The following is a 22,875-nucleotide window of genomic DNA, read 5'->3' as shown; positions in this document are numbered from 1 at the left end:
AGACATGACTCACTGCATTACATCCTTTATCTGGTTTTAACCATGAGCATCAACTGAAAGCAGAAGTGAAAGACTTTGTCCTTTTCCCCAAAGGTGTCACAACTGTCAGAGTTTCATATCTAGGCACTGAATTACAATGCTGATTTCTGAGTGCCCAACATGTGCTGAAAGATGTTTTTAACTAAAGAATAACCTGAGACTCCTTGCCACCGGGACATGTGTCGGAGATGGTATCAAGAATCACCACCCTGTGCCAGGCCTTGAGTCTAAGCATGCACATATATTTTCTCATTTAATTATCAGAAAATGCGCAATAAGATTGGTATTTTAGTCCCATTTCTAGATGAAAAAATGGAGGCCCACGGTCTAATTAAATCTCCTGTAAGAGGAAGAGGCAGGTTTTGTTTGATTTGAAAGCCCATGCTCTGAATCTTGTCTGTCTGCCAGTTACATGCGCATAAACACACACACACCACCACCACCACCACCACCAGTAACTACGATGACAAACACTCAGCAGAGTTCAAGTTTAGGGGGATGCAAAGACCTTCACCTTGAGAGTATTGACACCCAGACCTCCAGAACCAGGAAGGGCCTTATCTGCACCCACGAGGTACTACAAGAATGGCTCATCCGCCCAGGGGCCCTCTCCCTCTCTCGCCTGACCAGGTGGCTATTTCGAATTGAATGTCAAAATATTCAGACTGAGGTTTCCTTTCATGTTGCATTTCTTTTGCCTCTCCCACCCACACCCACCCTCTTGCCTTATACGTACTAACACTGCAGGGCTTACCCAGCACTTTTTATTTTTAGGATCTCAAAATGTTGGAAGAAGACATGTTTATTATTTTCATGTGCTCATGACTAGGAAAATCAAAGTCACAAAGACTCTTATGATCACGATGTTCGACGGTTATGCAACAAACAATTCAAAATAACAGCTTTGGGTTTGGGGGTGGAGGAGTACGTGGCGATTGGTTTCCGGGGATGGATCTGGCTCCGAATCAGCCACACCTCTGCTGCTAAATCTGCTGGGCTCAGGGCTTGCTGATCTGTGGGAAAACAATTTCTTCCTGGGCAGCCCATTCGCTCAGTGGTTGGAGCGCAGTGTTCATGACACCAAGATTGTCAGTTTGATTCCCACTTGGGAGAGTGCGAGACAAGGGCTTGAGCTTGGAGCTGAGCCACAGGTGAGTGGCCGGTTTGCTCAATGGTGAGAGCGCAGTGCTCATAACACTGAGATCGCCGGTTTGATTCTCACATGGGCCAGTGAGCTGCGCCCTCCACACCTAGATTGAAGACAACCACTTGAGTTGGAGCTGAACTGCGCCCCCTACAACTAGATTGAAAAACAACGACTTGACATGGAGCTGAGGGTCCTGGAAAAACACAGTTTCCCAATTAAAAAAAATAAAAAATAAAAATTTCTTCCTTCCAGGGCCCTTTCTGCCTCTGCTGCAAGGGGCACTCTTGACAGGCAGGGAGGCTGACAGCTGGGCTGCCTCACTGATGCTCATTTTAACAGTAATTTAAAATTCATTTCAAATACTAGGAATAGTGATTTGTCACTTTCTCTGTTGTTGTTGTTTTCCACCGATATATTAATATGGATGTGGCTAGCAGGTTCCAAGCTTTGAATTGTGCACATTAAGTCACAGCTGGCTGGGAATACGTGTCAATCTATACCTTTATTTCTCAAGCTGGTTTTATAATGAAATTAAAATGGACTCCCCCCAGACAACCCTTTTCCTGCAAGCAAAGCAGCTTTATCCTCTGGGGAGTGGATCCTGAGTTCCGATGATGTTCTTTTCTCAGAAGTAAGTGCATATATAATTTCGGTAATTAAAACATTTAATTTGGTGATTACCCTCACAAAAAGAAATCACTTGAATTAACACTGATAGGGGAACATTCCATCCAGCTGTTACACAGGGCTTTCTGCCCCCACCCTCACCCCCCTTTCCTTTGAGAGAACAACCCACCTGCTTGGAGATGTTCCCTTGTCACTCACCATACACCAGTTTCTGAGAGGAAGGGTGGCTGGTCTGATGCCTCCGGCATTACATACTTTCCTCTGCTGAAATGCATGGCTTGATTTCCAAAACTCAGTGCTGTATTTATTTTTACAAAGAACTAAGGAAAAAGCTGAATCACTGTTACTCCAGAGGAATTCCTTAAGGAAAGATAATACTCTTAAGACCAGACATTTCATGAAAACCCTTTAAGCTTCAGTACAACTAGTTATAGCAAATAAATCCACCTGGGGAGTTTGTTAACCAAGGGGATTCCCAGGCCCACCCTGGGACTACAGAAACAGAAACCTGGGCAGGGACAGGAAATCAAGCTTTTTCTGCGAGCTCCTCAGTGATTCATTTGCATCCTAAAGTTTAGGAGTCACTGAGAAAGGGGACGCCCACTCATCATCAGTGCTGGGTTGAGGTGTAACTGTGAGTCACCCAGTGAATGATGTGCCTCACCTTTGATTGGATGCCGCTGAGCTCACCTGGCAGCCCCTGTGTTTCATTTGGAAATGACAAATTACAAAATGATGTGCAATTAAGCTTTTCATAAGGCAGTTAATCAGTTCACGCCCTCTTGTACCTCAGAGCCAGTCTTTGTGTCCCTGGGTAATCAAGACGTCACCAAGACTCCCCATGTTGTGTGGGCTGAAGGATGACAGAGCAGAAGCCCTCAGAGACGTTGCCTGCCAACCTGGAAAACAGAACAGGCTGAGTGAGTCCTGCATCCTCACCCTGACTGGGTTCTAACTCTCAGAAGCTGCCAAAGAGAAGCCCAGCATATCCATGGATGTTTTTGTAGTGGTTTCCAAAAATCAGCCCAACCTAGAGTCTGCATCTGTACTCCCAGACCCACCTGGGAGCCTATTAAAAATACAAATTGCTGGGCCCCAGCCCAGAGTCACTGATAGAGTGTCTTGGAGGCTGGGTCCTAAAATCTGTATTCATAGCAGTCCTCTCCGGGGTTCAGAAACCACTGGGAACAGACAGCACTACTTGTTGGATCATGAGGTGATTAAAAATAAACTCATGGAGAAGTCAATGTAAAGAACAGAAAAAAGCCATCAGATGGCAGGGGAACTGAGTGAGCCTGCAGCCTTGGAATCTACCAGATGTCCTAATAAGAAGAAGCCAATCGATGAGATGGAAAAGAAAGACATCCCTGCAAAGGAGGTTGTGTGTTCACATTTTGCTCCCATTTAGCACCAGGAGCTTCTGGAATGATGGGGAGGGTGGGATGGAGAAGATTCTAATTGCACAGGCTGCTGGCTCCTGTGATGGGTTTTCTTTTCTTTCTTTCTTTGAAGGGATATTTCCAGTGGTGTGCTATAAACGGTGCTCAGGAAAGAAAGAAAGAAAAAGCCCTGATTTATACTGTTTGCTGATTTCCCTAGAATAAATACTCCCTCCATAGTCAATTTCAAGCAACCAACGTGATGTCACTGGGCATGTTGGGAAGAGAGGTGCATAATTGGCTCTTTCTGCTGGCATGAGCCTGCTTCAGCCCATCTCGGGATATTTCCTGAAAAAGGAGATCTTCCTGAAAAAAATCCAGCAGTATCTGCAGCCACATCGCCAAAATGTGGCCATGGAATCCCCATGGGACAGGGATAGACAGAGTAACTGGGCCAGAAAGGAGCACACTGACGGTCTAGAGATCAGCTGGTGCCATGCCAGGAGCCACTGCTCAATGCCCAAGCACACACTCCCTGAACTAAAAGCCAGCAGCGTGCCTAAGGCAGAACCCAGTTTCCTAAGGAAGTGGGGACATGCAGAGGAAATAGGAACTAAGAATTTCAGGTGAGAGGAGGGTTTTTTTTTTAAATTCTGCTAGTAATCACTCAATAAAGACCGAGAGTTCACAATAAAGGAAATGGAGATATGGCCTGCAGTCCTGGTACATGAACAAGCAGACTCTTCAACGTTAGCTGCAGCCAAAGGCAGAGGGGGGAGCTTAGTCTAACACGTTCTGCACAACCTGAATTGGAATGGAATGGAAACTATCCTGTTAATCATTCAAATTTGTATCTAAGGAAATATGATGCTCAGTTATGAATTTCAAATACTTTTAAAAACTGTTCTGGGGAGAGATGTGAAACCCATGATGGATGTAAAATTAGCACATATTTTCCCAAGTAGGTTAAAATGTGTTGGGTAAATAATGGGAAAGAAGTCCCAGAGGTTTCTGGGAATTACCTTATTTGCATGAATAAAGACACAATGAAGAAATGAAAATGCAGATCCCAGGTTGGACTGGAAATATCTTTCCCCCTCTTGGTCCCCGAGGAGAGCTGGTTGGCTCTGAAACAAAAGCCAGCCAACCACGTGTAACTCTGCTCTGTTCCTATCTTCCATTAATATGTAGAACACATTTGGAATGAAATGTAAGGGGTAGAGGGACAGTAGAAAACATGGACCACTTTATTTTCAAGTCATTTCCTGTTCTGAGAGCCCCGGCACCAGTGTGTGGGGGTGCCCTTGTGTGTGTGTGTGTGTGTGTGTGTGTGTGTGTGTGTGCGCGTGTGTGTTTGGGGTAGGAGTAAGGGAATAAGGAGACTTTCCTCCCTGAGAGAAATCCTTGTGCCAGCTTCTAAGAATACAGTTTTCCTCCCACTGAACGTGATGGGAGGGCATCCAGAGGCACAGGCAACCCCGCAGTGCCATGTGGTGGCTGTGCCTGGAGCTGCAGGAACATTGCCAGTGCACATTTTGTGTCTGGGACTTGACAGCTGGGTAGCCGTGGAAAAGTGACCTCGCTGCTCTGTGCTGCAGATTCCTCACCTGTGAAAAAGCAACAACGTTAGCATCTGCCTCAAAGGGTTGGCGGTGAGGATCAAATGTACAAACATGTGACCAGCACCTAGAATGCTGTCTGGGATATGTAGCTATCAGTGCTGCTGTAGGGGAGAAAAACATGTTCCTTCTCCCCTTCTAGGTTCTTTGAAACTCACATAAGACAGATTAACAGGAGAAAAACAAATTTAATTACATATGTGTGGGGGTCGTATAAACATGGGACTCAAGAACAAACTGGGCAGTGGAGACTTTTGTGTCATCTGAGTAAGAAGCGGAGTAGGGCCTGGGGCTTCAAAGAGGAGAAGGGTACTTACTTCAAAGGACGATAAGAAGAACAGACTTTCGGTAACTAGATACTGGTCCTGCCGCACAGATAGGTCATTCAGATAAAAGTTGTCTCTGGTAATAGCTCTCTTTCTGGGCCAGGCCCCCTATCTAAATTCTTTCAGGTAGTTAAGGGAGAGGTAAAAGTTTCTCTTGAATCTGCTGGGTCTTGATTGCCTTCAGCTCATAATGATCCACAGGCCAAAGTAGCACATTTTGAAGTCGTGTGTTCTACTCGCCCTCGCTGCTTTGAACTCCTCGTCATACAGAACATCTAATGACACGAGCTGCAGTTCTGTTGTGTGCTCTGCTGCCACACACCCTGGCCATGTTTCTGTACTTAAGAGCAACATGAGTGAATATAGGCAGGGGAGGAGCGCGTGTAGCAGAGGGCTGAGAATAGAGTCAGGCACGGATGCCACGTTGCACTGAGTCCAGGCTTCCCTCCAGTGGGAGCTTATGCTCCCTGCTCCTTTTGGTGAGTCCTTTCTCAATATGCAAATGGATCCTAGCTGAACCTACTACTCTGGTCCACAAGATGGGCCAGACCCAGCTATGTCCCTGGAGGGCTCACAATGTGGCCAAAGTCAAATCCTGCTATGGAGGTTTTTCAAATTTCACTTGTAAGTACCAAACTTCTCTCCTACTTCTTTCTTTTACACACCCATATGTGAGCACACACACATAATTCACACCAAGATTTGAACTTTTAACTCTTCCTACTCTTTGGAGATCCACAGTTGTTATTGACCTTTGGAGGTTTGCTAGTAGAACAAATGAATGAGATAATCCACGAGCAACACGTTAAAACAGAAGCCTCCTCATTTGAGGGAGTCGAAGCAGGACCCAGAAGCCTTGACGAATCAAGGGCTTCACAGCTCAGGAGGTTGCTCCACAATGGCAATCTCTATTTCTGAATTCAAACTCCCTTTGTCCACGAGTCCCTGTGCCAAAGTCCCAGAAGAGAGAAGCTGGCTGACCGGCTGTTGTTAGGATCCTCTCTTGGTGCAGAAACTTACGACCAGAGTGGGAGGCAGGTCTTGTCTTGGCGGATTCCCGCCAGAGTCCCCCCAACCTTTTCCTTAATTGGTCAGGGTGGGGTTCAGTTCTTACAGAAGGGGATCAGTGGGTAGGCAGACTCCCAAAAGCTCTATAACAGAATTCTACAGTGTGAGGCAGAATTAAATGTTCTAGGAAAAACTTAGTTTTTGAGGTGCCATGGTACTGTGTAACTTCCAGAATATGAACTAAAGCAGCAATTCTCAATGCATGATCCTTACAACCCTTTCAGGGGTCTGAGAGATCCTTCCTCTTCCAACTACAGATCTGTGTAAGGCTGGATTCTCTTTTATACTTAAAGCAAACATATAACAACAGAAGATATATCACAACAGATTGAAGGCAGAAGGAGATATTTCAGCTGTCCTCAACAAAGCTGGATATCAGAAAGATTTGTAAAAATGTAAAACAATGCCACTGCTCTCAATTAAAAAACAAAACAAAGCACACAGTTTCCATTAAAAATGTTACATGTATTTATTATTGTTATTTTTAAATGATTACATATTCTGTAAATTTCTCAGTTTAATTTCTAATATGTTAAGTACTGATAGATAAAATCCACATAACCAAAAGCCCTTTTAAGAGAGGAGAGCAGTCTTGAGACCAAGAAGTTTGAGAACCGACCGCTGAATGAGAGCGAGACCAGTACCACACTCCTTCTCCCTCCTCTCTGTTCCCTTTCTCCTCCTTGGGCCTCCTGTCCCTCAGTTCAAAGGGACCCTGGGGCTTGGCCTCTGTCCAGCTTCTGGCACTGGGAGTCTTACCTTGTTTTCTCTCAGCTGGGCTTCTCAGGGAGATGAGAAAGTCAGGTATGGGAATGTACCTCAGCTCCTGGAGCTTTCCCTGAAAAGCTGAGTCACACAGAACATTGGGTGTAAAGGGGGCTGCGTATTTGACTTTCTCTGGAGCAACCCCAGCTGGAGGTAGAAAATCCACTTCCTGGGCAGAAAGACTTGGGTCTCCGTTGTGGGAACGTTTTTTTGTTCTGACTGCATCTTTCTTGATATGAACTGACAAAGAAAATTCTTGCTTCTCTACAAAATAAGTGCTCCATGCTATGTGAGGGAAAGAATTCTTGGTAAGAAATGTTCCTTTGGGAGAGAGGAAAACTTCCGGTATGGAAGGCAGAAAGAGGGTTTCAATCACTGAAGAGGCTCTTAGGAAGCAGCCCCACCTATCACAACCTGACTGCAGGGTGTGTGTGTGTGTGTGTGTGTGTGTGTGTGTGTGTGTGTGTAACACGGGGGCGTCACATAGCAGAAAAGCACATTACTCCATTTGAACAACAAAATGCCAAATAAATCAAGCTCTAGGTGTGTGGATAATGACAGAAGTGAGAAATCTGGAAGACCTACTGTTCAAATATAATTTTCCTTTCTTCTTCAAGGTGAGAATAAAGAAAAATTTTCTCCTCAAAGGTCACTGGTCTTCAAAGACAAAGAGGCTGGAGGATGACTGCCTGGTGGAATCCTAGCTCTGTGACTTGTGTGAATTCTCTGGGCTTCAGTCTCCTTATCTGTAAATGGGGATAAAGAATTTCTACTGCAAAGGGTCATTGTGAGGATTAGCCTGGCACAGACGCGGATACTCATTAAATGTGAGCTATCATGGGGAAGGTAGTCAATAATATTGTAATAACTATGAATGTATGGTGTCAGGTGGGTACCAGACTTATCAAGGAGATGACTTCATGAGTTATATAAACGTCTAACCACTATGCTGTACACCTGAAACTAATATAATGTTGAATGTCGGCTGTAATAGATAGATAGATAGATAGATAGATAGATAGATAGATAGATAGATAGATAGATAAGTGAAATACTATTATTATTCAAATAAGCATCTACTAAGAGTTAGGCAGTTATGATGATGGCAGGAGTATAAAATTTCTCAACTCCCTCGCACTAACCAGGCCACTGTCTATGGCAAAAGTAAGCCCTTGGGTTTCTAGGACGGCATGGAATTGTGTCCTTATGTTTGAAGGATTCCAGTGTGAAGTCCAAGGAAGTTAAGAAAGTTTTTTTGTCTCTGTCCACATCAAGAATATTCCAGATTGCAGCTAACAATTTTTCTTGAAGAATTCATGAGGCTGAAAGGGAGGCGAGGGAGATGGGGCAAGTGGAGAAATGAGAGAGTTAGTGGGAGAGCAAGTGGGAGAAAGAGGAGTTAGAGACTATAGTTGTCACGAAGGATCCAGAGATAGCAATAAAACTCCTTCCTACCTTTAAAGCCAGAGGGTGAAATGCAGGTTTGCACCCCACTGAGACCAGCTCCATCTTTTAAACTGGGCACACTGTGGGTGGACCACACAGACACTTTGTACTCCTACCTTCATTTCCAGGCTGTGTCTCCTGCCCCGGTTTTGGCACCAAAGTCCTACATCCCAGGAAAGTATTTAGTCTCAGACAAACCAGGATGGTGATCTTAACACCTCTGTCTACTCCTCAAATCTTAACGAGGAAAAATACTCACGCATTTACTCGGTCTATAAAATTCCCATGACTCCTCCCCAATAATACCTGAATTATGATATTTGCTGAAAGAAAACCTCCTGAGGTACTTCTTTAGACCCTACCAGCTAAGAGCAACCTCCCGTTGCGGCACTTTGGACCCCGAGTTCACTCCCATAGGGTGCAGAGGTAGAGTAATGTACCAACATCCTCCTCCTCCTTCTCCGTCCCCTTATTTAGCAGGAAGATATTTGTTAAAGACCTAGGGGGTGGGAGGGTGAGGGGGTGAAGAGAGAGATAACAATATGAACCAGTATGGTTGGTCATAGGAGTACTGGTCTCCTAAACCAATAAGCAGGCACCCTCTCCCATATATGAGCCCCCAACTCTTCCATGCTTATCTGCCCAGGATACTAGAAAAGAGAATCCCTGCTGAGTAGGACACTGGCCTGGATGGCTTGGGTTTTCCAAAGCTAAAATTCTGAGATTCTGAACCCAGTGAAGCCTCTCTTGCCCCAGGAACAGTGTCCACAGACAGACCTTTATGGGTGTTTCCAGACATTTTCCCAAGTTTGAGTCCCCACCATTGTCCTACACCCACAGGGCCTTCAGGAATGGTGGCCTTGAGGCAGTTAGGTCTGCGTTCAGAGGGAGGAGCTGGACTAGCTTGGGACAATGACTACTGGCACAACAGCTGACCTACAAGTTCAGCCGGGCGTGGTTGTCCTTAGACAGGTCTTGGGGGATAGGCTGTCATATTAATTGTGTTCTCTAGTTATAAGTAACTGAAGCTGACAGGGTAACTTAAGAGGAGGGATATATTGGAAGAATAGGGAGAGCTCACAGACTCAAAGAAAAGCTGAAGAACCAATTTGAGAATGACAGAATAGGGCAGAAACTAAGGTATATATAGTCTCTTCAAGGTTCACTGTCCTCATGAATCAGCTCCAACCATCTTCAGGCTCTCAATAAAAGATCAAATTCCCAGAAAAGAGTTAGATTGGCCAGCTTTGGTTAGTATCCTCCCCTTGACTGGGCAACTTTATTGGTACTACCGAATAGCAGAGGGCAGCGTAAGAGAGGAGATAGTTATTTTGCCCAAAAAAGGTGCCGTGGATAATGGGCAGGACAAATGTTAGATGTCCATTATAGGCAGACTCCCCCAATAGAAAACCTGCTCAGACGGATGGCCCTGAAGCCCACAAGGATTTTAGAGACAGAAGCCAGAGGTGGACTTGGCAATTTAGTACAAAGCTGAGAGTGTGACAGACAGCACAATACCAAAAAGTGTTTCACTATAAAATTGGTGATAGCTTCATTGAAGAAACTTAGAAATCACAGAAAAATCTAGAAAAGAGAATTTTAAAAGTCATCTATAATCCCACGGCTCAGAAATAGCCACAATTTTTCAGTGTGTTTCTCTCTTTCTATGAATTCTTGTTAACGGAGTTGAGGACACCTTATGTGTATGATTTTGTATTTGATGTTTAAGTACCACGTACTGATCCAACAACTTCAGAGGAGTATATTTGTAACATTGGCCCAGCAAATGGATGTGACCTGTGACTGTCTTACTTGGTGGAAGAGGCAGAGGAGATCCTCTTTGGCCCATAGTTCCACCGACACTGGAGACCAAGTATCCACTTTTCCCAGCCTGGGAAGTTGCTAAGGCCTGCCCTCCACCCCAGAGGAGGTTCGTTCTGGACATCAGCAAGGTGGATATGAGCTTCCATAGACACGGTTCTGTGGAAGACAGGGCCCCCACCTCCGTGGTAGAGCCATGGAAGCTCCTTGTGTTTATGCTTCAGGGGACTGTGACTCTACATTATTCCTGTGGGTTTCTGATGAATTTCAACATTGCCTTTCTGACATGAATAGATCACATATTCATCTGATCTTTCTTAAGTCAAAACCTTTGTTAAGTCACTGAAATGACATCAAGAACATGCATTGTGATGAAGAGTGAAATCACCAGGAGAAGGGGATTGTGGGAGAACCCTAGTTAAAATGTAGGCATCTTCATAACATGCCATGTATATACAGATGTGTGTACTTAAATTCCTGACCCTGTGTATTTAAGAATCTAAAACTGAGAGCTTGCTTATTTTAACCTTTGCTGACATTTGCCCAGGGATGGAATTCATGGTGATATTAGAGTTCAGAAGTCTATCACTTAGAGCTAGAGAAATATGTACAACTCCTGCAATGAACTCTCAGGAAAGAGTAGGCCATATTCCTATTAACAGAGTCCACTCTCAGAATTGGGTGGGATCATTCTTGAAAGACTTCAACATTTGTCCATAGAGAAGTGTTATTCACCTGTGGTTTAACTCATCATCCCATGTGACTCCGGGGCCAGCATCCCATTCTAATAAGTCCAGGGAAATTTGTTTTCTTTACTAAGACAGAAAGGGGCCCCTTCTTCATCTGTACAGAAAGGGGCCCCGAGAGCAAGGCTGGGGACACTGGGAGATGCTGGGCTTGGTCTAGTGATACACGATGGACTTCTGCACAGGGGCGCTTACCTCTGGTTACTCCTTCTATGAGCTTTTCATGAGCTCCTTTCCTTCCTGCATTTCTTATTGTTCCTCAGGAGTCTGCCTCAGCTCTCTTCTTTTTTCAATCTTCTCCTTCTCCTGAAAGATTTTGCCCACTTCAGGGTTCCGACTATCTATGGAATTGTAGCTGCTAAATTTATATCTCTATCCCAAATTTCTCTCAAGTTCCAGACCCATTTATCCACAGGCTACTCCACATTTCTACCTTAAAGTTGTCACTAGCACCTCAAGTTCAGCACGTCCCCCCAAGTTACTCTTCTTCCTGAGTTTCTTACCTCATTCTGTGGCACCACGATTCTGCCAAGCTAGAAACCTAGGAATTATTACTGAGACCTCCCTCACTCCATCTTCATTCTGTTCACTAAATTCTGTTTAACTCACTCATGTGGTCATTCCCCAAATAAATTTGAAGCTCCTACCACGTACCTGGCATTGTGTTAGGTAGCTAATGGTGACCAAATAAGACATTCCAGTTGGGGCAACAGACAAATGATGGTATGAAAGAAATAGCAGAGTTATGAGTGTTTAGTCTGGGGTAGAGGGAAGTCGTTCTTGAGGAAGAGACATTTAAGACGAGATCTAAAGAACACCTTAGGTGTTAACTAGATCAAGGGTATGGGGTGGGGAGTTCAATTTCTAAGCAGACAGATCAGGGTGCCCGTAAGTCCTGAATGAGGTGGTCTGACTGAGACTCCAAGAAAGGGCTTTGTAGCTAAAACATAATGAATTATGTTGGGAGTAATAATGGTGGGAATAATGGTGGGAATAAGGAATAATGGTGGGAATAAGGAATAATGGTGGGAATAAGGAATAATGGTGGGAATAAGGAATAATGGTGGGAATAAGGAATAATGGTGGGAGAGGAGACAGGGGAGGTAGGCAGAGGCCCTATCATTGAGCACCTTGTAAGGATTTGGGCCCTTCTCCTAAGAAGACATTGAAGACTTTTGGGGTGAGGTTGAAGAATGACAGATTTATATATGAATATCACTCTGGCTGCAATGTGGAGAATGGATTGGATGGGGCCTGAGTACCTGTGGAGGAAGGTGACCCCATTGCTTTTCTTCTTGCCATCCCTACAGCCAGGATCCCCAGTCTAGACTTTGGCTGTCTCTTGCCTTCCAGCAGAAGACACCTCGACTGTTGTCCCCTCACAATGCACCTTCAGTATGGCTGCTAGACTTACCTTTCCATTTCTCTCAACAAAAAAGAAGTCAGTGATTCTTCATTGTGCTCAAAATAAAGTTCAAATTCCTTAGCTGGTCCATAAATCCTTTTAATTCTGGCCACGTTTCCCTCTCCAGTGTCATATCCAATCACTTGTCCTTAAGTACACTATGTCTTAGTCCATAAAGGGAAGATTCGCGAGCTGGATAGCAGCTTAAGGAGAAAGGCCCAGGGAAGTAGCAGTACCTGAGCCAAGGCTGAGGCTGAGCCTAGGATCCAGTGTGTTTATCCAGTTGGGAGCAGAGGAAACCTGCCCAGGTATGGGTTTCAGGCAGTCAGCTACAAAGTACCAAGGACCAACACTAGGGAAGCACTTAGGGACAAGGCATCTGGAGGCATGGGCGCAAGACCAGAGGTATAGTTGCTGGGCAGTGGTGACCAAGGGCAGGACCCTGAGCATTGAGACAGGGGCGCTTAAGAGCAAGGACCCTGGCCACTAGAGAACTGATGTTCCAGGATAGCCAGGACACCAGCTAGTAGGAAAGGACAAGACTCAGAGACTTGGGGATCAGAAAGTCAAGGACAAAGTCTGACTTGAGGATGACTTCGTAAGGAGAACCATAAGAAAGCTCTTTTTATTCTATGTATAAAGAGACTAGGAACCAGAAGGAATCCTAACGCGTAAGGGGGAAGGCTAAGTGTCAAGTCAAGGCTAGAGCAGCTAGAAAAGGATAGAGAAAGGAGCCAGGCAGCTCCTTCCATCGCCCACACTAAGACCGTCACAGCTATGGCTGGTCCTCAGGGCTTACACACAGAGGTCAAGGACATTAAACGTTAGCCCCATGGACGCTGAAAAGGTGATTGCTTGGGGGACCCATCCAACTTCAAGAATGAAATCTCCACGTTAGTATAGTTCTGAGAGTAACTTTGTAACTCTAAGGAGGGCCTCTGGAAAGGACTGTGGACAGTTCCCATGGTAACCAACGGACTATGACCTACATAGAGTGCGGTGAGGTCATAGAACACAAGCTTTAAAGTAAGTGAATCATGCGGGCCTCATTTATTTTTAAAAGAAACTTCTGAGAAGAGCTTAGAACAATTTTTTTCCCTGAGTGCCATTTCCCAAAGGTACTCACAGAACAATAAGGTGTGACTGTAATGGCTGCACTGAGTTGTCTTTTGGACAGTGTTAGAAGGGACATAAAGAAGGTGGACAGAGAGCTGAGGCAATTGAGATGCATCGATGAATTCAGCTCCCGGTGCCTGTGCGACTTGTACATGCACCCGTACTGCTGCTGTGACTTGCACCCGTACCCATACTGCTTGTGCTCTTCAAAGCGAGCACGCTCCTGCGGCCTGTGCGATCTCTACCCTTGTTGCTTGTGTGATGTCAAGCTTTACTGTCTTCGACCATCTCTCAGAAGTTTGGAGAGGAAAGCCATTCGAGCCATAGAGGATGAAAAGAGAGAGCTTGCTAAGTAAAAGAACTTTTTAATATTTGTATAGTTGGTATGGTAGCCTTGTAAGTTGGAATAGGGGAGAAAATGTGCCAATCGATACTGGTACAAAGATGAAAAGGGTTCCAGGTAATGACTCTAGTGACTGAACAAAGATTTAAGAAGAGTAAATGGGTCCATGATGGGAATGATGAGATTCTCAAAAGACAACGTAATGATGTCGATTGGCAGGGTTGTTGTTGGTGTATAGCTGGAGTTCCAAAATGATAAATAATGTGGCCTTAATGAGGGAAAGAAATAGTGGTGTCATTAAAAAGCTATTGGAAGCAGCAAACTAAACATTTTTTCTGGTTATGAGTAAAGTGATTTAAGTATATTTGGACTTACAGAAATGATTCCAAGAGAAGTAATAATAATTGATCAAATCTTTAATGTTTGCCAGAAGCTTAAGAGCAGGGGAGCAAATTAAACAATACAGGCATTTTCTGGGTTTTGTAGGAAAACCTTTCTCCCATTCTCCAACTCCAGACAAAGACTTAAAATTCATTTCGAGTTGGGTTTATTATGTCAGATTCTTTCTCCAATTCTAGTAAAGGTTGTGCAAATAAACTACAGAACTGAGAGTCTCAGCTTTCAGAACAGAGATGAAAAGGTTTTAATTGAATTGGGTAATTTTAAAATCCACTTTAAAAAATTTTGTTTGATTACATTTTGTTTATTTGGCCTGGAGAAAGCTTTCCTTCTCTTGCTTTGTACATATGCCATTTCATCTATTACTATTGTTTAAAAAAAATGGTTGAAAGCACTGTACGCTAGTTAAATAAATTCTGGTACATCCATATATTGAAATGATATGTAGATGTAAAAATCATTGATGCAGAATTTTATGTATTGATGTATTAAGTGAAAAAATTAAGGTGCAGACAAACTATTTAATATACTACTATTTTTTTAAAAGATGGGCATGAATAGGTGATAGTTTTTTTATTGAAATATATTTGACATATAACAATGTAAGTGTAAGGTGTGCAGCATGTTAATTTGATACATTTATATATTGTCATATGATGGCCATTGTAGTGATAATTAGCACCTCTATCACATTACATAATTATCACTTCTTTTCAGTGGTTGGAATAATTACGTTCTAGTCTCTTAGTAAGTTTGATGATTATGATACAATATTGTTGCCTATAGTCACCATACTGCACATTAGATCTCCAAGACTTATTTACTCCTCATTGCAAGTTTGTACCCTTAAACAATATCATCTTACCTGATGATAGATTAATAGATTAGGTAGATAGGATGGTAGGATGGATGGATGGATAGATAGATGGATGGATGGATGGATGGATGGATGGATGGATGGATGGATGGATGGATAGAGATAGATAGATAGATAGATAGATAGATAGATAGATAGATAGATAGATGATAGATAGATAGATAGATAGATAGATAGATAGATAGATAGATAAACAGAGAGAGACAGAGCAAGACCCTTGACAACAATGACAGTGATGTGTCACTGCAAAAGGCAATAAGGCAACTATTGTCCAGGTCATCAGTCACCAAAGGTCAGGAACAAATCTCCCTCAATAACCTGGGATGCGGCTATTGCTTATAAACTCATCTACACTCAATTTGAACCAATTTTTATTTTTGTTCCTTAGAGTATCAAGTTACAAAAATTGTGAGTCAGGGATACTTTTGTAATATTTGGTCTAAATGAAGGATTGCCTGTGAGCAGATCTGTTTCTGCTCTCCCTATACCTTTGAGTACTTGATTACCTTTGAGCCAAGTCCTTTCAGCCTTTGTCTCCTGGCTGTCCCAACTCTCCACTCTCTCCAGCGGAGAATGCCTCTCTGTTCTTTATCATCTGGGTACCCTCTGCCTGCTCCAGGAGGCCCTATTTCTTGGCGTGCAGTAGGTACAACTTCAAGATTACTACTTGGCAGTGTGGTTTCTACACACGGTAATGCTTTCTATGGTTTGTGAGACTTTTCCTGACAATGTTTGGAGTTTTGTTGATTTTTTTTCTGTGCCTGTGGCAGTATATAAAGCTGGTGATGTCTTTACACTAATTCCCAGGTTTCTGAACTGATAAATCTAAGTCCATTTTAGAAATGACCTCAGACTTGCCCTCTTTTATCTCCTCCCAGCCACTTTCAGAACATTCACACCACCTTGTGAAACCCTCCAATGCTCTATTTCGGAAGCTTGACATTTCACTATCCAGTAGGGCTTAGTGTCACCTGCAAACCTAGATATTCAATTTTCCTGAATATGGATGAAAATGTTAAACCCTGATCTAGCCCCAATCCCAGAGGACTCTCACTGTTAATATATTTTTCTTCCAGTGAAATGCCCTTTTTTCTTATCTCTCAGCTAGTTCCCAATCCATGACTAAATATACCCAGAAATATCATGTTGATTCAATTTTTTTTAAACAATTTTTGGTGTGAAACCTCGCCCAAGGATTTTTGAGTTTAGAAATCATATTCTCATGAACTTTTACCCCTTTAAAGAATGCTAGCAGTTTGGTTAGGTATGACATGTCCTTTCAGATGCCATGCTGGGTCATCCAGAAGGTTCTTTGCCAAATGGGAAAGAAAGATTCCCTGGTCTGTAGTTGCCATAGCCCCATTGGAATTGTTTCTCTGTGTGAGTGCCAGTCTGCTCTGTCTTGGGTGATCCTTTAATAACTGATAATAAGGCTTGGTTAACAATTTGTGATTTTCCCCAAGAGTTTGTTGAGAACACTCTTGAGTGTGTGTTGTTTGATTGTGTGTGTGCCTGCGTGTATATTTGTGTGTGTGTGTGTGTGTGTGTGAGTGTGTGTGTGTGGTATTTTTTTAGACTGGGTATAGAAGGTCCAATCTTTTTCCATTATTTACTGAGCAGCAGCTTCAAGAGATACTTTGGCAGTATCTTCCTTAGTAGAGACCCACGTAAGTACTGTTGTTGCTTTAGCTTTTTTCTCTTGTCCTCCCCAAAGTACCTTTAGCACAGCAAGCACGCACTAGCTGTTTTCTGACTCTTCCTTCCTCTTCTGCATTCAGAGGGTCTGAGGGAATTGAATTTGGTTTCCTTTGTAAGAAACTCTGCTACCAGCCTGACTTACGTTTGCACCTGATCCACCGCCACTTCGTGGGCTCCTGTCATTTGTACTAAAGAGGGAGAAACAAACGATATTTTGTTTCTCAATTTTGCCCTTGGGAGTTTATCATATAATTAATGAAGCCCCGTTGCTGTCTGACACCTGGCAAGAGTCCTCATGGACAAATGAACCTTGATGTGCAGCCACACCACGGGGCTGCAGTGGCCTCAACCCTGCACCTTTGCCAACACCCGGAAACTGACCCTCAGACTGTGCTGCCCTGCACTCACCCAAGGACCAGTGCTTGGCTTGAGTCTCAACAAAAAGTTCCCTTGAAAATCCCATACAAAGGGCACCTCATCTTCTAAAAACTTCAAAAACCGCCTTCTCATTCTTTTCTTGTTTGTCCCTTCACATTCTGAGAATAAGTTTTCATTGAATCACTCTTTCTTTCTTTCTCTCTTTTTTTTTTTAATCACTCTTACTTTCAAGGCTCTCATGGTGACATCTGTGCCTATCTAGCAGTGCCTGGCCTAGGTCTCAGCCCTCAGGGAAATCTTTCCATCCCACCATTCTCTGACCCAGAGGCCCAGAGAGGGGAGCCCTGGGCGCTTTATGGCTGGTGAACGGCCGACCTTCCCACTGAGAGGAGAGCTCTCCTACTTCCCTGTGTGGAAGCCAGAGGGGCCCAAACCCTCTCATCAACAATCTCCCGCACGCACAGGTAGGTGGGGAGGAGCTGCTACCCATCTAGGCCAAACGCATGTCTACTTTTCGGTTTGGTCCTATTGTTTAATGATACAGGACTTGGTGTTTGGTCATATAAAACTTCAGATTGTACAGCCTGATAAAGAGTGTTATCTTTTCTTCAGTGAAAACCATGTCCCTTGCACTTCCACTTGATTTAATCCTTGTACCCTCTTGGCCATCTTATAGAGCATGAAACAGACTTAGCAGCTATGTCTTGATCACCAGGAGGTGGGAAAGCTGGGAATTGAAACCAGGTTTGCCTGAGTCTGGTCAGTGGGTCTCAGAGGCTGGTCTCTGGACCAGCAGTGGGAGTACCACCTGGAACTTTTAGAAATGCAAATCTTCGGCTCCTCTGCAACCTGCTGAGTCAGAAACTCTGTGGGTGCCACCTAGCCACCGGTGTTTTAATAAGTCCTGCTGGGGACTCAGATGCACCTACATTCTGCTGCTCTGCTCCTGCTGGGTGACATTGTTCTTCAATACCATCCAAACGTCTGGAGAAGAAAGGCAAGGCAGGAAAAGAAGGGAAGGAGGAGAAGAAAGAAGAGAAAGGGAAAGACACATGGGCAAAGAGGAATAGTTAATGGGTCTTTGGAAGAGGTCTAATGTAGGAGAAAAAGCAAAGTACTCCAAGGACAGCTAGAGGAAAGCGCGCCTCCCTTTGCTCTTGGGTAGAGATAGGCCTCTTGATACCTTCATTACTTAATTCACCACCAGGTGAAATCTTTAAAGATTTTAAAGAAAGTCCAGTTGTCTTCCTTTCTTCTTAGTATGGCCTATCAGTACCCCGGCATACGAAGAGCATGAAAGACATTTGGGCCCCATACCACTCCAGGATCATTTGGACTGGGGTGGAACTGGAACTGAATGACTGCCACCGTCCTCTGGGTGCCTGGCATACATTTTCTATTGGCCTCAGCATCTTCTAGGGCAGCATTCTATTGGACCATTTTGGAATTAGTCACTAAGAGCCTTGGTTTATCACCTTCAGTACAAGGGCTCACGCTGCAGTTAAACCAATCATGTTAGGGCATATAAAGTAAAAATAACATATTCAAAGCAGTATGTATAGCATGACTTCATAAGAACACACACAAAACTCTCTCTATATATATTATATATATATATGTATGTTGAAATAGACATGGAAGAAAATGTTAAATATATAGGATTATGAGTATTTTTTAAAATATTACATCTTTTTGCTTATATGTATTTTCTGAGTTTTCCACAATGAACTTGTATAACTTATGCATCAAAAAGTAAGTATATAAACAAAATTCAGTATATAAGTAAGAACTAAAACTGTATTTGAAACCAATTAATCAATGAGTCCAGACTCCTTGAAGTAGAAGAAGTTCTAGAAATTACACACTCTAAGACCTTCCTTTGGAGGCCAAGGGATGCAATATGATCTTCCAGGAGTGTTTCTTAGAACATAGATATACATATTTTTTAAACGTAAGGGGTAAAACAAAGGCCATTGCAGAGCATTAGGTTGTTTTTGGAAGGATCAGGCAATTAGAAAGAAAATGGACCCTGAGTCAGGCCAGAACACACAGGGCTTATGCCAGTCTGCAGAGGGTGAGAGCTAAATCTAACTGGTGGTTAAAACCATAACCTTGACATTAACACGCCTGAATTTGAATCTAGACTCTGCCATTCACCACCTTTATCTTCTTCTCATCGATAAAATGGTAATAATTACATCTGCATTACAGGGTTATTGTGAAGATTAAATAAAACAGTGCTTTCACCAGCTTAGCACTTATCATGGTACATTTTGGGGGGAAAGAAAAAAGACAAAAGCCCAACATCCTAATCATGTGCCAAGCACTATCACAAATACTTTTCATTCATTAATTTAAGCATCACAACAACCCTAGAAGTAAGTCCCAAATTTACAGATGAGGAAACTGACACAGAGATTCAGTAGCTTGTCCACATGGCAGAGCCAAGATTTGAACCTAAATACCCTGGTTCCAGAGCCTGTGCTCTTCTTAAGCATTTCACTTCACTACCTCTTGATGTATTGTAAGTGACCAATTAGTGTGCGCTTCTGTTACTGTCGTTTTATTATTAAGGATTCACACACAGCAACAAGGCTGCTCCATAGGAACCATGGAGATCTGTGCTTGCTGCTCCAGGGGCCACAAGCAATGGTATTTAACAACAAGCTCTGGGGGTGGGGGTGGGGGCGGGGAGGAGAAAAACCTTGATTTGTAGTGTTTACCGATGTCCATGGTGTAAATATTCCCACCATGATAGATTTCAAGCTATCAACGTGAAGTCACTGGATGAGGAGGTGGGAATGGATGTGTGCTATCAGCCCTTGCAAGCTCGTAGGACTCAGATCCAGCACACAGGCCCTCCAAGCTGATTGCCCCTGCTGGGCCAGCCATTCAGAGCCTGGAGCATCCTCAGACAGAAGGAGACAGGATCCCTCAGGCAGAGCCAGGCCCTGGCATCCTGCCTTGTTGTTTGTTGATGGAGCCTTCAGGCTGAGTCTGGGTGATGGCCCAGTGGTGGTACCAGTCCTGTGGACCAACAGGGTTGGATTCTGAGGCTGACAGCCATCTCTAAAATGCACATTTTAAGTGGTATCTTATTAGTTGTATCCCCTTTTAAAAAAAATACCCTGAGTCTACCTATAATAGTAGTAATAATAATGATCATGGTAATAATTAAGCAGGACTTATAATGTGCCAAGCACAGTGTTAAGCAAAATACATACTTTCATCTAACGCTTCAATACTGTGCTGCAGATACTGTCATTATTTCCATTTTACAGACAGGAAATCGAGGCACAGACAGATTCAGGAACCTGCCAAGGTTCTTTTACTAATAAGAGGAGGAACTGGGATTTAAATACAAGAGAAAAATCTGGAAGGCCAAGCACTCATCTGTTGTTAACAGAGGTTTACCTGTGGAAGAACATGATTTCCATGGAGGCCTTTTATTTTTCACTTTATACACGTCTGCGCAGCTTGACTTTTCACGATGACTAGTGTTTACTCTTGCTATTAAAACACAATAGAGATCAAAATATTGTTTCTCAAGCTCTGCCTGAGTTCTGAGGTCTTCTGAGCCTCTTCCTCTCACCCTTTTTCTAAATTTCAGACTGAGGAGAACAACAAATAGAATTCTGGCCTCATCGTGCTGTAGCAGTAACATTTTAGGATCGGTGAACGTGTGCGGCTTTGAACCTGATCAAGTCAAAGTTCGAGTGAAAGACGGAAAGGTGTGTGTGTCGGCAGAGCGCGAGAACAGGTACGACTGCCTGGGATCGAAAAAGTACAGCTACATGAACATCTGCAAAGAGTTCAGCTTGCCGCCGTGTGTCGATGAAAAGGACGTAACCTACTCCTATGGGCTCGGCAGTTGCGTCAAGATAGAGTCTCCGTGCTACCCTTGCACTTCTCCCTGCAGCCCCTGCAACCCCTGCAACCCCTGCAACCCCTGCAGCCCCTGCAGCCCCTGCAGCCCCTGCAGCCCCTGCAGCCCCTGCAACCCATGTGACCCTTGCAACCCTTGCTACCCTTGTGGGAGCCGATTTTCCTGTAGGAAGATGATTTTGTAAAGTGTAGGAAGCCATGACTTAGTAGAAGTCAGTTACTCCATCCAGGCAGCTCTTCCAGTGTTTCTTTTCCCCTTCCCAGGCCGTGTTAGTCCCGTAGGCAGGAAACTGAATACATAACTGCAACCCACGGGTGTTGTGTGCAAGTTTTTTGGTTCCACTCACTACAGGAGTCCTGCTCAGTGAGTGGGCATAGGACGAATTAATGGATGGAAGTGGAAAATAAGATGGTGAGATCTGCCCCGCTGTGTCCTCCTTTAGACCTGATGACTGCCAAATTCCTGGAAAAGATACTTTTTTGGTGGACGTCTCCAGACACTGTTTTTTCCGAATGGTTCCATGAAATGATTTAGCCCAGAAACCAAACTGTCAAAGCAGAAATGGACTAGTTAGGGTTGAAGGAAGTGCTTTTTAAAAGCTGCTGCAGTAGGGAACATTAGAGAGAACGTGACACCCCAAGCAAACTGTGGTGAGGTTTTTTTCTGGACAACAATCAGAGAACAAAAGTATGGGGGAGCATGTTCACTTACTGAGGGTGGGGTGGGGGGCATATGGCTTGTCATTTCTCAACTTTCCTATGATTCGAGGGAATGGCCAACTCTGGCTCAGGGTGGTTTGCAACCTCCTCAGGATTTATTTTAACTATCTCCTTTTCTCAGTTCCTAAAACTCCGTCTAGGCTGAGAAGTTCAGTTCAAAGTTTATGAGTGGGAAAATACAGCTTTCACAAAACGATAGTGTAGTTCAGCTGAGTTTGGATCCTCATTGGCATGGCCCAGGAGCGATTCCTGACCGCCAAGACAGAAATAAGTGTAAAGGAAGAAAGAGATGATGGGCAGGGATCAGAGTGAGGACACGGGCTGTTTCAGACCTGACTCTTACAGGGAACATAAAACCCTCATGTTTGCACAGTAAGTCTTTTCATTAGTCTCAGCTACACATGGGTTAAAGCCGTGGTTCAGCCTTGGCTACACACGGGAGTCACCTGGGGAGCTTTAAAAATATGGTTGCCAAACCATAAAAGAAAATAAAATACATGAAAAAAGAAAACTCAAGAAAAAAATGTTTTAAGACAGAAAAAGGAAAAAAAATACCAATGCCTGGGTCCCGTCTCCAGAGATTCTAATGCAATAGATTTGAAGCGCAGTCTGGGCATCAAGACTTTCAAAAGCCTCCCCAGGTAATTCAAACATGCAGCTAAAGTTGAGAAATTCTGAACAGGATCTTAAAGCTCTCCCAGCCTTTTTTCTTTAAAAGCTTCCTTCAAGTTCAAGGTAAAGAATATTGGTGGTGATAGCAGACATATTTTGCTTTCACTTGAGGAAAGTAATGGCCCTCTAATATAGGTGGTGAATAAAAAACATTGAACATTTCAAAAATGTATTACCTAGCAACTAGGTATAAGTGAATGTTTGTGTGTATCAAACTCTAGAGTTAGCTTTATACGTGTCTTGCCATATTTTGATTACATGTTCATAAATATTCTAGTTTCTAAATTACATATTTTTGAAAATATTTTGAAAAAATTCCACCCTGTGGTTAATGGAATCCCACTGGGGTCTTGAACAAGTAGGGATCTCTGTCCTCTGGAGGGCGCCATTCCAAGGCAC

General features: G+C 43.6%; 1 protein-coding gene and 1 long non-coding RNA gene across 2 annotated transcripts; one reads left to right on the top strand and one right to left on the bottom strand.

Moving 5' to 3' along the window:
- Window positions 1-825: 825 nt before the first annotated feature.
- Window positions 826-2,285, bottom strand: LOC141567893 (uncharacterized). Its single transcript, XR_012490872.1, has 2 exons — window positions 1,983-2,285; window positions 826-1,289 (listed from the first exon to the last, which is right to left on the bottom strand). It is a non-coding gene; the product is annotated as an uncharacterized LOC141567893 (long non-coding RNA).
- An 11,163-nt stretch (window positions 2,286-13,448) lies between these two features.
- On the top strand, window positions 13,449-21,757 carry ODF1 (outer dense fiber of sperm tails 1). The gene is made up of 2 exons (XM_019717461.2): window positions 13,449-13,856; window positions 20,810-21,757. Exons 1-2 carry the CDS (start codon window positions 13,537-13,539, stop codon window positions 21,267-21,269), a joined length of 780 nt encoding a protein of 259 aa, XP_019573020.2. The 5' UTR covers window positions 13,449-13,536; the 3' UTR covers window positions 21,270-21,757.
- Window positions 21,758-22,875: the final 1,118 nt, after the last annotated feature.

The sequence above is a fragment of the Rhinolophus sinicus genome, linkage group LG12, assembly GCF_036562045.2.
Source record: "Rhinolophus sinicus isolate RSC01 linkage group LG12, ASM3656204v1, whole genome shotgun sequence".
NCBI lineage: Eukaryota > Metazoa > Chordata > Mammalia > Chiroptera > Rhinolophidae > Rhinolophus > Rhinolophus sinicus.
Note: the sequence above shows the minus strand (reverse complement) of the source record. Positions and strands in the feature narration are given on the sequence as shown.

Bases quoted from the DNA above. Each gene is read 5' to 3' on its own strand.
- ODF1 (XM_019717461.2), top strand. From the start codon at position 13,537: ATGGCTGCACTGAGTTGTCTTTTGGACAGTGTTAGAAGGGACATAAAG. The intron at 13,857-20,809 runs GTAAAAGAACTT...TCTAAATTTCAG, and splicing joins GAAAAGAGAGAGCTTGCTAA to ACTGAGGAGAACAACAAATA.